This window comes from Argentina anserina, chromosome 7 (genome assembly GCF_933775445.1).
Source record: "Argentina anserina chromosome 7, drPotAnse1.1, whole genome shotgun sequence".
Classification (NCBI taxonomy): Eukaryota; Viridiplantae; Streptophyta; class Magnoliopsida; order Rosales; family Rosaceae; genus Argentina; species Argentina anserina.
In genome coordinates this window covers 22,544,948-22,558,251 of record NC_065878.1, presented here as the reverse complement: position 1 = coordinate 22,558,251, position 13,304 = coordinate 22,544,948, and the positions used below count along the sequence as shown (strand labels likewise).

The window sequence follows — 13,304 nt, the reverse complement described above, 5'->3', positions numbered from 1 at the left end:
AAGAGAAAAGCTAGCTCATTGGCAGCTTTGACAACGAGAAGGTCAATGGAACATGAATATAGAATACACATACAAGTTAATACACATTATGTTATGCTAGAAAGATAAAAGGCAAGAGCAAACATTTCCTGTCAATCCAATTCATCAATATAATTACATCATTCTTATTTTCAGACGAACAATTCAAAGAGCGAAAAAAATTTAAAAAATGAATACCATTAGTATTTTCTCGAGTAAAACCAAAATCGCAATAGTCACAATTCGGCTTTGTTCCATCAAAACTAAGATCAAACCGAGACTTCTGAATCAATGAAGACAAGATTTCAATTTTACAAAATCGAATGAGAAGTTTTCTTCCACGGATATATTTCAATAATATAACAAAATTTAGTTTCAAGTTTTCTTCATGAAAAAGAAAGCGTCTGTTGTCTACATCCATGCAAAGGTCAAATAAGTCAATCCCCACAACCTGCACCACACCCAACCACGCCCTTCCACCTAACCCCTTTCCATGTGTCCCCAACCACCCGCACCCTCCCTCAGCTAATCACCTCCCCGCCACTGCCGCTCTCCTCACTCCCAAAATTACCAAACCACCCCTCATTTAAAAACACCCCACAATGCAAAACGTCGTATTATTCAAATTGACTCTCCATTTCTAATCATTAGACCCAAAAGGCCGTGCGGAGCTAGAAGACGACCGAAAAGACCGACGGAGCTGAGCGAGAGTAGTAGTTGTAGTAGTGGCGTTAGGGTTAGGGCAATGCCTTGCTCTGCGATCCGCGGCGGTGGTAGTGACGCGAATGGTTCTCTCCGTAATTTCAAGCTCAACGAGTCCACGTTCTTAGCCTCGCTCATGCCGAAGAAGGAGATCGCCGCCGATCGGTTCATCGAGGCTCATCCCAACTACGACGGCCGCGGCGTCGTCATCGCCATCTTCGGTACCTCATTAACACTTCAATTTTCCTTGTTGTTTGGTTGAAAATCCAGGAGAGGAATAGAAATCGTGACGATCGTTGAAGCTTTTTGTGTTTTCTTTTGATTCATGCTTGTTTGATGAGAGCTGAGATAATCAATTTAGGTTTGATTTAGGAAATTTAGTAGTGATGAAATTGAAGTGAAAACTGTGGATCAGATTCTGGAGTGGATCCAGCTGCTGCTGGATTACAGGTGACGTCAGACGGGAAGCCGAAAATTCTAGATGTTCTTGACTGGTGAGTGTGTAGAATTATAGTTCAGCTTGGATTTGGTGGTTTGGTTTAGAGTGATTGGTTGTAGTCTGATCGGTTAGTCTTTGTTAAGCTCTGGGAGTGGAGATGTTGATACTTCGAAGGTGGTGAAGGCCGACGAGAACTGTTGCATAACTGGAGCCTCAGGTGAATTTCTTACTATATGTGTATCAAAATTTCTGACAATTTTCTGCAAGCTGTTTAGCCCTGTGTTTTAGCCTGTGAAGTATGTAGGTAAGGCTCGTCTATAGCGAATGCGATATCTACTTGCGTGCTAAGGTTTGTTTTGCAAGTGCCAAATTTGGTATTTAATGTATTGTTTCATACAGGGGCATCTCTGCTTGTCAACTCGTCATGGAAAAATCCATCAGGTGAATGGCATGTGGGTTATAAGTTGGTTTATGAGCTATTTACTAATACATTGACGTCGCGCTTGAAGGTATATATGGTCCATAGGTTGTTTATGTGCATGTTGTATGTGCAGTGTTCCTTCAGATGATAATTAATGAATTTCTCTTTTCCCCTTACGTTCATTGACAGAAAGAAAGAAGGAAAAAATGGGACAAACATAACCAAGAGGAAATTGCTAAGGATGTTAAGCATCTTCATGAATTTGACCAGGTTGTTGCATATGGAACTTCTTCATTTCTTGCATGGACATGCATCTGATTCTGAAACACAATGTACTCGTTACTTTCTGCTGTGTTGTAAATCTTGATTTCAAGCAAGGTGGCATCATTGATGTTGAAATTTCAGAAACACTAAACGGATGACTGCTTTGTTCAAACAAACTTAATATCACTTCCTTTATGTAGTCCTGTCTTCCTCTTTCAGACATTATGAGCTTTACTAGTATGACAGATGTATGAGTATATTCTTCTCATTGAGGCTTATCTTATTTTATTCTCATGGCGGAGTCATGGGGTTCCAGTTTCTCATTGTATTCCGTTTATGTCCTCCTGTTTAGAAATCACACTGTAGTTCTGATCATATGTAGATGAGGGTATGTATTCAATTGTTTATATTCTTCATGGAATTGTATATATGGTCTTTGAATAACCGCGTTGAATTACCCGACATAGTGAAGTATCTTTTGATCTGACTAATTTACATAATGAATATGCTTGCAAGCTTTCCTGCTGTGTCCTAATTGTGTGCCTTTCTATGTTACCGCATGCCCAGAAACACAGTAGAGTGGAGGACGCTAACTTAAAAAGGGCTCGGGAGGACCTGCAAAATAGAGTTGATTACCTACAAAAGCAAGCTGAGGTGAGTGCCAACCATTTCTTCTTTGTTCTTAATTTTGTGTACAACTCTGAAAGGTAACAATCTTGTATTTTTCTAGAGCTATGATGACAAAGGGCCTGTCATAGATGCTGTTGTATGGCATGATGGAGAAGTATGGAGGGTTGCCATTGACACACAGACTCTTGAGGATGACCCTGATTGTGGAAAACTCGCTGGCTTTGTGCCCCTAACGAATTATAGGTATGCTTTACTTGGTTTCTAGTAGCAGGACATGACAGTACTATTGACCACCAAAATGCCTCCAAATTCTATGCCAACTAAACCTCGGATAGATTCTTTTCTCTCTTGATTTTAGCATTTGATGAGCATCTCCAAAATTTGTTTCCTGCGTGGTTATATACAATTACTTTTTGCTTATTTGGAAATCTCTCAGTTGTATATTGCTGGTTGGTTTAACTAGAAGCACTTATGATGCTCTGAACCGAACAGTTTTTTTTTTGTTCTGGAAATTTCCTATTTGATTTGATATATTTTAATTAAGTTAATGATATTTGGTGTTCTAATTGCCATTATGGTGTTCTTGATGATGGACATATCATATAGAATGATCATAGTTTTGTATCAACTCTGTACAGGGTAGAACGGAAGTATGGCGTTTTCAGCAAATTAGATGCCTGTACGTTTGTTGTCAATGTTTATGATGAAGGGAATATATTGAGTATCGTAACAGATTGCTCTCCCCATGGCACACATGTTGCTGGTATTGCTACTGCTTTCCATGCAAAGGTACTATTGGATAACTTTATTACTCTGCAACAGTTTGGTAGTAAGACAATATATTTATGATACTCGTTGTTCTTAGGAGCCCCTGTTGAATGGAGTTGCACCTGGAGCACAAGTTATATCTTGTAAAATTGGGGACGCACGCTTAGGTTTGATGGAGACAGGAACTGGGCTCACTCGAGCATTGATTGCTGCTGTGGAGGTGCTGGGAACTTCAGTTTTTTTTTTTTTTATGAAATCTCTACGATATAAAAATACCAGCATATGGAATATATATATCAGTATATTAGCGGCCATAATACATTTTTTTTGCAGCATAAATGTGATCTTATTAACATGAGTTACGGAGAACCAGCGTTATTGCCAGACTATGGGCGCTTTGTTGACCTCGTCAATGAAGTATGATTTCTACAGTAGTTATGTGTTTCTTTTGTTGCGGTACTATTATCTTCTTCATTTTTTCCTTATCTTTCGTGCAATATGTTACAATCTCTTTGTTGATGCTATTTAGGCTGTGAACAAGCACCGTCTGGTATTTGTAAGCAGTGCTGGCAATAGTGGCCCTGCATTGAGCACCGTTGGAGCACCTGGTGGTACCACATCAAGCATTATAGGAGTTGGTGCTTATGTCTCTCCTGCAATGGCTGCTGGTGCTCATTGTGTGGTTGAAGCCCCCGGTGAAGGGATTGAATACACTTGGTATATTAACTTTTCTTACTCATTTCAGTCATTTGTAAACATAAATTCTTCACCCGACAAAGCTGGTTTCTTCGGTACTGGTTTCATCACATTTTGATTCTATCTGCAGGTCTAGCCGAGGACCAACTGCAGATGGAGATCTTGGTGTCTGTATAAGTGCTCCTGGGGCAGCTGTTGCTCCTGTTCCTACATGGACTCTTCAACGACGGATGCTCATGAATGGAACATCAATGGCGTCCCCATCTGCTTGTGGTGGAATCGCACTACTTATAAGTGCATTGAAGGTACTTCTGTTCTGAGTAGTCTTATTTTATCCCTTTTGAATACCTTCAATATTTAATTTCTTTATGCAATTTTAAGTCTGTTGCTTTTTGTAGGCTGAGGGTATTCCTGTGAGTCCGTATAGTGTAAGAAAGGCTCTCGAAAATACCTCTGTTCCTGTTGGCAGTTTCCCAGAAGATAAATTAACGACTGGTCAAGGACTTATGCAAGTTGAAAAGTAATACTTTTTAGATACTCACCCTACTTTCAATAGCTTTCGTGCAATTTTGAGACACGTCATGGTTCTTTATTGGTTATCAGGGCACATGAATACCTAAAGCAGTCCAGGGATGTACCATCTGTCTGGTATCAAATAAAGATAAACCAATCTGGTAAAACAAGTAAGTTTAGCTGCATTTCCTTTACCTTTCAGTTTTCAATGACATTACAACCTTGCCAGGATCCAACTATTATATGCGCATTTTCCTAAAGTTAAGCATGATATTTCCTATTTATATATAGTAGAAGAACAGTGTCCCTGCAAATTTCTTTATGAAAGTTATTAATAGTAAACTATTTTCTATTGAAAAGCACTGACTGTGTCAAACTTTTAGTAGATTGGGGTAATGCCCTTTTGTTTGTTAGACTCAGTCTCTTATAGCATGTGCCCTTCTGGTTCTCTACGCAGGTTTCATTTTATTAGTAGTTATTAAGCATTTGGTGATCATTCCATGTCTAAACGTTCTTAAACCCAGGTTATGTTGGTGCCCTGACTTTATTATATGTGATGCATTTTGATTTCAGCTCCTACATCACGAGGTATTTACTTAAGGGATGCTAGTGCTTGCCAACAATCTACCGAGGTGAATACACTTTAAACTTCATAGTTCATAATTAATGAAGTTGCTAAATTTTCATAGATAAGATTTATAACTTAAGCCATACATAGTTTTGTTACTCTTAGCTTAATATTTGTGACGCTATTTCAGAGGTCTTAAAGCATATGGTCACACAGTACTTCAAATATATTTGTAATAGTGTGTTCCGATATCTAAAGTAGTTTTGTTAACAGTGGACGGTGCAAGTTGAACCAAAATTTCATGAAGGTGCAAGCAATTTAGATGAATTGGTTCCTTTTGAGGAGTGTATTGAGTTACATTCCACTGACAACGCGGTGGTGAGGGTTCCTGAGTTTCTCCTTCTTACTCATAATGGCCGTAGCATCAAGTTAGTTAGCTCTACTTCTCTTCGCCTTTATTATTTTATTAATTCTTATATGCATTCAAATTATACTGGTCACTTTATTTATTTATTTGTTTTTCTTCATAGATGAAATGGACATGCAGCTATGTTGTTGCATGCATGCATGCATTTAAGCTCTTCTCTTGTCAACATACTTTTGAGTTTTGACCATAGTTCCTGGAGCTGACCTTCATTTTCATATAACTTTTGGAAATATGTATGTGACACTTGTGCATGCGCATGTAACAGAGTAATAAAGTTTGGTTTGTTAGATTTTGAACGTTTCTGACTTGTTAGATTCTCTACACTGGCGAGCTTTACATATAATATCCTTTTGACTTTTGTACCTAAGGTCAAGTTGTGTTACCTTATTGAAAATATTAAGTTACATGTTTACCTTCTCTTCTTTCAGCATAATTGTGGATCCCACCAACCTTAGTGAAGGTCTGCACTATTATGAACTATATGGTGTTGATTGCAAAGCACCTTGGCGCGGCCCTATATTCAGAATCCCAATCACTATTACAAAGCCAATCACTGTCATAAGTCGGCCTCCACTATATTCATTCTCAAGGATGTCTTTTTTGCCAGGTATGTCATGCCTTTAATCCCCTCTCTTCTCTGTTTCCTGTTAGTTGTGACCAAAGTTGGACTTTATTTTGAACTGGGCCATACGGTAGACATTTATCTTATGAGCAGGTGTTTGCAAATTTTCTCTTATCTTGATGGTGAAATGCTGCTCTTGTAGGCCACATAGAAAGGAGATTTATTGAAGTACCTCATGGTGCCACATGGGTTGAAGCAACCATGCAAACATCAGGATTTGATACGACACGAAGATTCTTTGTTGACTCTGTTCAGGTAAAGTATGCAGTTTAACTAATATTAGATTGTGTACGCTTGCTTTTTTGTTGTTGTTTTGTTAAGAAGCCTGCTTCTGGCATGTTTTCAATGTACAGCTTTGTCCTCTACAAAGACCTCGTAAGTGGGAAAGTGTTGTAACATTCTCTTCGCCAGCCGCCAAAAGCTTTTCTTTTCCTATTGTGGGTGGTCAGACAATGGAATTAGCTATAGCTCAGTTTTGGTCAAGTGGCATAGGAAGCAATGAAACAACTATTGTGGATTTTGAGGTACTCTGTTTATATCTAGGCTTATATCTTATATCCAGATACCTTTAACCTTTACTTTTCATTATTACTTAGCTGCTTACATTCACTGAAGATGCCATGAATTTTCGCGTGGCTAACATTCTGGACAAGTCAATTAGTACCAGTTTGATTGGCCACGAGTTCACTCCTATGATATTTAACTTTCTACTGTGTTGTTGAAAATATACTTGATTCTCATTTTATTTGTGGAGTTGTACTTGGCAAATAGTTAATTTCGATTTGAATATAAATAAACATCCTTCTTTAGTGATCTTTTTTCCTGTACATTTTTGTAAGGTCCAAATCTGAGTGAGACATAAGCAAACAAATTTAGTCTAGATGAAAATCAAGTTTGGAATCATGAAAACTCCATGTAAGATCAACTTGATTGGAGAACCTAATATGGGCATTATAAACATGTTCAGATTGTGTTTCATGGGATTAATGTTGATAAAGAGGAATTAGTGCTTGATGGAAGTGAAGCACCAGTAAGAATTGAAGCTGAAGCCCTACTAGCATCTGAGAAACTTGCACCTGCTGCTACCCTAAGCAAGGTGAAGTTGGTCCCCTAGTATATGATGGTTGATATGTACTCTATCTTTTTATATCTTTGTGTTCTTAAATGGTTTGTGTTCCCTTTGAATTTCAATATGCAGATCAGAATCCCATATCGACCAGTTGCAGCTGAACTTTGTTCTCTTCCAACTGATCGTGACAAATTACCTTCAGGAAAACGTATTTTGGCATTGACTTTAACGTGAGTTATGGAGTTGTATTTTAATTTGGCTGCATCTTATGTTTTATAGAAGTAGACCCTTAATTCTTTTGGTTCCTCAGTTACAAATTCAAATTGGAAGATGGAGCTGAAATAAAACCTCAAGTTCCATTACTTAATGATCGCATTTATGATACTAAGTTCGAGTCTCAGTTTTATATGATCTCTGATGCAAACAAGGTAATTTTGAATTGTTTAATATTTGGGAGTTGGGAATGTTGTTGTGCATCTCAAATAATAATTGGTGGTTGTAGTAAATGTATACCTCAACTATACTGTATTTCCTCATGATTTCTTACTCTCTTTGCTTCCCAATAACAGCGTGTATATGCAACGGGTGAGGCTTATCCAAGCTCTTCAAAACTGCCCAAAGGCGAATATTCTTTACAGTTATATCTTAGGTATGGCTGATTTCATGAATCCACATGTTCCATTTTATGTTTTCTTCTTGCTGCAAATTGTTGTCTGTTGCTACCAAGATTAAATGTCACAACTTGGTTATGAAGTTATCTAAGTAAAATTCTCTGTGCATAAGAGAAATTTATGCTATTCTAACGTCATCTTAACTTTATCTCAAATCTCAGGCATGACAACATGCAATATCTGGAAAAATTGAAGCAGCTGGTTTTGTTCATCGAAAGAAAATTGGAAGATAAGGTAAAATATCACTCTTGGATTTGGAGATTATGTAGTCTAGTAGATATTTTCCTCTATAGTCCTAGACCTGATTGTATATTAAATTGGTTTGCATGATGCATCTTTCTCATTGTCCCTTGTATAGATATGATACCCATTCCCTTGAATAACATCAATTTATCACCATTTTGACTTATTGAAACCTGCCTTGTTTCAACCAGGATGTAATGCGCTTGAGTTTTTTCTCCCAACCAGATGGCCCTGTGATGGGAAATGGTGCTTATAAGTCTTCAAGTTTAGTTCCAGGGTATGCAGCCGAGTAATGTGTTTCTATGCTATTATGAAGGTATTTTCTAATAATATCTAACGTCCAATGGATTTTGGGTAGGAAAAAAGAAGCTATCTATTTGGGCCCACCGTCCAAAGACAAGCTCCCAAAGGTACTATATTGTTCTATATTGTTTGCGTCTTGTAGCTAATTTTATATTTATTAATGTGATGCTAATGCCGGAAGTGTTTAACAATTACACCGATAATTTTTCTGCAGTTTTCTCTGCAAGGATCTGTTTTACTTGGAGCTATCTCCTATGGGAAGCTATCATATGTTGAAAAAGGAGAAGGGAAAGATCCACAAAAGAACCCTGTGTCTTATCAGATTTCTTATATTGTGCCACCGAATAAGGTAAATAGCCAAAAAAAAATGAATGGAATTTTTTTATATATTATTTCTATTGGTAATTAAATTTATAAAAATGTGATAAATAGTTTTTGTCTCAATACTTGTACAGATGGATGATGACAAAGGAAAAATTTCTTCTACTTCCACCAAAACTGTCTCTGAACGTTTAGAAGAAGAGGTGAGTAAGGCACATAAATAATACTTCGTCCTGATGAATTTTTGTGCAACCCACAGTACCTAAACTATGCAAGTTATGATTTTTTAAAATAAATGAAATTGATAACGTTTGCTCATTTCCATCTCTGATCTGTACTAAATCAGTGTTGTCATCTCATTTGATGATGATTTTGTAAGATCTTTTATTAAATCACTCGTTGACTTATCTAAGTGACAGGTACAGGGAATGCTATTTAGTAATAGGGTTCCCTTTATTATGCATATTTTACATTGTCACTCTTGCATGTGGCTATTCGACTAGTGGATCATATACAAGAGTCAATTTTATAATTGTGTGTGTTAGTAATATACACCGGTGACACTAATATTTCCATGTCAGAATGGTGGTGTTTGAAAACCGCAATATATGTGGCAATTGTTCTAAAACATAAGTACACACAGATGCTTACACATAGTTATGGATTTTAAAGTGGGTTGCAGATAACCCCATCAAGTCCTCGTATTATTCTATGACTGGCAGTTCTATTATTAGACATTTAAACCTCATGCTAATTAACACTTCAAATTATAAGGTTTGTAGATCTTATACCTGAAGTACTGAACTTACTTTTGGGAATTTGTATCAGGTTCGAGATGCTAAGATTAAAGTTCTTACAAGCCTCAAACAAGACAATGATGAAGAACGCTCAGAGTGGAACAAATTATCTACCTCTCTTAAGGTTAAAGATCATAGAGTCAACTGGTCATGTCATATATAAGATAGTATAGAAGGCTTCTAATGAGAAATGGACTATTTTAGATTTTTTAATAACAACAAAGACACACGGATTGAAGTCGTTTCATGTATTGTAGACATGGTAGGTTTATTTCAACCGGCATCGGAAAATGAGTTTAATTACCTCATATTTCACTTCACTTGTGCACTTTTGGTGTTTTGACTGCATAACCGACCAGTGTTTTACATGTGCACCAATTTTATTTGATATATGTCTCTTTGCAGTCTGACTATCCACAATACACCCCACTGCTTGCAAAGGTTTTGGAAGGTTTGCTTACTCGAAACAATATCAAGGACAAAGTCTGTCATGACAAAGAGGTAATCTAGCACAACTGCATAATCAAGAATAATATTCTGCACACTACCGAGTGTACCATAAGAATACTGTTTTAAATTTATTTTTTTAATTGTTGTGGTTAAGGATAAAAGAGGAACTTTGACTTCTTCAAGAACTTTAATTATGAAAATAAATAAAACAGTTATAAAGAAAGAAACTCGTCTACAAGTCCTGATCAGTATCTAAAATACGTGTGGGTAGTTCAAAATTAATTTGTTGTGGGCCACAACTAGGTGTTTTGGATCTGTAAGTGTCTGGGGTGGGTTTTTCAAAAGGTCTATCAAAGTCGAATCATAACATGTTCTTGTATATACAGTAAACAGCAGATTTACTTTAGGTCTCCAAAGTTTCTGATACGGTTTGATTCAAACATGATGTAACCATGATTAGTAACGTTATTTGTGGAAGTATTGCATTGAAGTTTAAAACGTTGAAAACAAGCTAATATTTTCATAATTAAAGTTTAAAACGTTGAAAATAAGCTAATATTTTCATAATTAAAGTTTAAAACGTTGAAAACAAGCTAATAGGCTACATGCAAATGGATATGATCACGTGCATAATATCCTTCGTACTCACTTCTTCAAGATACAGTATGATGGTCTAGTTACTTGTACCATTATATGCATGTAAGCGGTGTATATAATTTGCAACCTTGACATATGTTTAATATGTGATCTTAAGTATTGATTTGCAGGTTATTGATGCAGCAACTGAGGTAGTTGATAGCATTGACAGAGATGAGCTAGCAAAATTTTTTTCACTTAGAAGTGATCCCGAAGATGAGGAGGCAGAGGTGTGTGGTTAGCTGAAATTAGTTTGAGAGGATGAACAACTATTAAAACCCTACTTTGAATTTATTCTCTATATTATGATAACTAGTATTAATAATTTTTGTTAGAAAATGAAAAAGAAGATGGAGATCACTCGTGATCAGTTAGCAGAGGCGTTATACCAAAAAGGACTAGCACTGGCAGACATTTTGTCTTTGCAGGTTGGAGAAATTTTCTCTTATTGGTTCATATTTTGGTAAAGTCTAAAATTTGAAAGACATGTACTACAAGTATAAGAAAAGCCTGTGAAAGTTGCCTTCCAGATTTGATTTTCTGAAGTTCTGCTTTGATGGTTGTACAGTGAGTAATGAAATAAACATGTTTTAAAAAAAGGGGTGAAATAAATATGCTTTGTATATTTGAGAAATGGTTATTGATAATTTGATATCATCCCCCATGTACTATTTGGTCAATACATACTTCACTTTTAACTTTTAACAATTAATGGAGCACCGCTGCCATCATCATTATTGATGCAGGGTGATAAGCCTTCGGCGACGGAAGTAACTGAAGGTTCAAAAGAGGCAGATAAGACTGTTGATTCTGGACCAGGCTCTGGTGTCCTGTTTGAACGCTTTGAAGATACTTTTAAAGAACTTCAGAAGTGGGTTGAAGTGAAATCCTCCAAGTATGGAATCCTCTCAGTAACACGCGAGAAACATCATGGAAGGCTTGGAACAGCACTGAAGGTATATTCTGTTCCCTTTAATCCTCCAAGTATATGAAGTGGATTTTCCATTGTCAGTTGCAGTTTTGAAGTTTGTATTGAAGTTTTAATTCTTTCATCCATTTGATCTCCTTCGCATCCAGGTTCTGAATGACATGATTCAAGAGAGTGCAGAGCTTCCAAAGAAGAAGCTGTACGAAGAAAAGCTAGTACTGCTTGAAGAGATTGGGTGGCAGCACTTGGTGACATATGAGAGACAATGGATGCATGTGCGCTTTCCACCAAGTTTACCTCTCTTTTAGAATTGCTCAACTTCAATTTTTTAGATGTTCAACATATCAATAAGGAAAAGCGTGATCAATAAAGAAGGGATCAAAATTGACAGAAATCTGCATAGCCTTGTTTAATAGGATAGCTATATACGTGTAATTGTTTCCAGTCAAATAATGATTGTGACTGTTATTTTCCTGTTCTGCACTCTGCAGTAGTTTAATTCGTTTCACACGCCCGTCTCAGTTTTTGAATATCTCTATTCAGTCTTCAGTTTCCCATCTTAAATAAATAGGCAGCGTCCGTTTAGTCTACGTGTTCTTTTCAATTCAACTCGAGAAAAAGAATGAAGAAGAAGAATCATTGTCTCCATATTACAGGGATATTTATTGCTAGTTGGAGTTGCAGATTCGCAGTTACCGTCTCGGATCTGGATATTGTTTTTGACTTGAAAACTAAATCGCATGACTGAACCTTGGTATTGTTATTGCATTATGGTTTTGGTATTATTTTTTTTATTTTTTGTGGATAATATGATTTTGGTACTAGGCGTGAACACATTAGGGTTTACAATCTATCATATGGAATTTGCCAATTCATTTTCCAGGTTGTAACAAGTGGAACCAAATTTCCAATCGCACTGTTGTTTGGTACAGATTTCCGTCCATTAAGGCCTTGTACAGGTTGAGAGGAGGATCTATGGTACTAAAAACAACCGAAGTTTCTATTGCATTTTAAGTTGACTCAGATGAGAATGAACGGAAGTGTTGCCCTATATGTTGGGGGATAGTCAGACTTCTCCACCACTATAACTGGATGTCCTCAATTGGTATTAATAGTTTCACCAATAAATTGAAATTCCAATAACATCTATAGAATATAATTTTTTTTAATTTTTAAATTAGTTTGTGATAGATCAATGATGGTTAATATGGTAAAAATGCAACAAATAAAAATAAATGAAATAAAATTAATGGGAGATAATTGTGGAAAAGAAAAAATTAGATTATAAATCATATTGATAAATCAACCACATTATTTGTTCTAAAATAATTATGTAAAGTCCGTACATGGATACATACTAGTCTTAAATAGGCAGCGTCCATTTAGTCTACGTATTCTTTTCAATTCAACTCAAGAAAAATAATGAATAAGAAGAATCATTGTCTCCATATTATAGGGATATTTATTGCTAGTTGGAGTTGCAGATTCGCACTTACCGTCTCGGAATCTCGGATCTGGATATTGTTTTTGACTTGAAAACTAAACCGCATGACTGAGACCTAGGTATTTTTGGGTGATGACATAATTATTGTATTATGGTTTTGGTATTATTATTATTTTTTTGGATGATATGATTTTGGTACTAGGCGTGAACACATGAGGGTTTACAATCTATCATATGGATTGTGCCAAATTCATTCTTCCAGATTGTAACAAGTGGAACCAAATTTCCAATCGCACTGTTGTTTGATGGTATCTACTAAGGCCTTGTACAGGTTGAGAGGAGGATCTATGGTAACCAAAGCTTCTATTGCATTT

General features: G+C 36.5%; 1 protein-coding gene across 1 annotated transcript; it reads left to right on the top strand.

The window, feature by feature from the left end:
* Positions 1–616: 616 nt before the first annotated feature.
* On the top strand, positions 617–12,000 carry LOC126803842 (tripeptidyl-peptidase 2; the record flags this gene model as incomplete). The annotated part of the gene is made up of 34 exons (XM_050531569.1): positions 617–941; positions 1,136–1,214; positions 1,303–1,376; positions 1,559–1,668; positions 1,770–1,850; positions 2,412–2,498; positions 2,575–2,717; positions 3,113–3,263; positions 3,340–3,462; positions 3,576–3,659; positions 3,772–3,959; positions 4,069–4,243; positions 4,337–4,458; positions 4,542–4,621; positions 5,025–5,083; positions 5,293–5,447; positions 5,875–6,053; positions 6,211–6,323; positions 6,422–6,592; positions 7,036–7,164; positions 7,267–7,367; positions 7,448–7,565; positions 7,707–7,786; positions 7,970–8,042; positions 8,243–8,328; positions 8,410–8,461; positions 8,569–8,703; positions 8,810–8,878; positions 9,504–9,596; positions 9,878–9,973; positions 10,690–10,788; positions 10,894–10,986; positions 11,305–11,514; positions 11,636–12,000. Coding segments are annotated over 34 exons (4,092 nt in total), but the record flags the coding sequence as incomplete, so codon positions are not given.
* Positions 12,001–13,304: the final 1,304 nt, after the last annotated feature.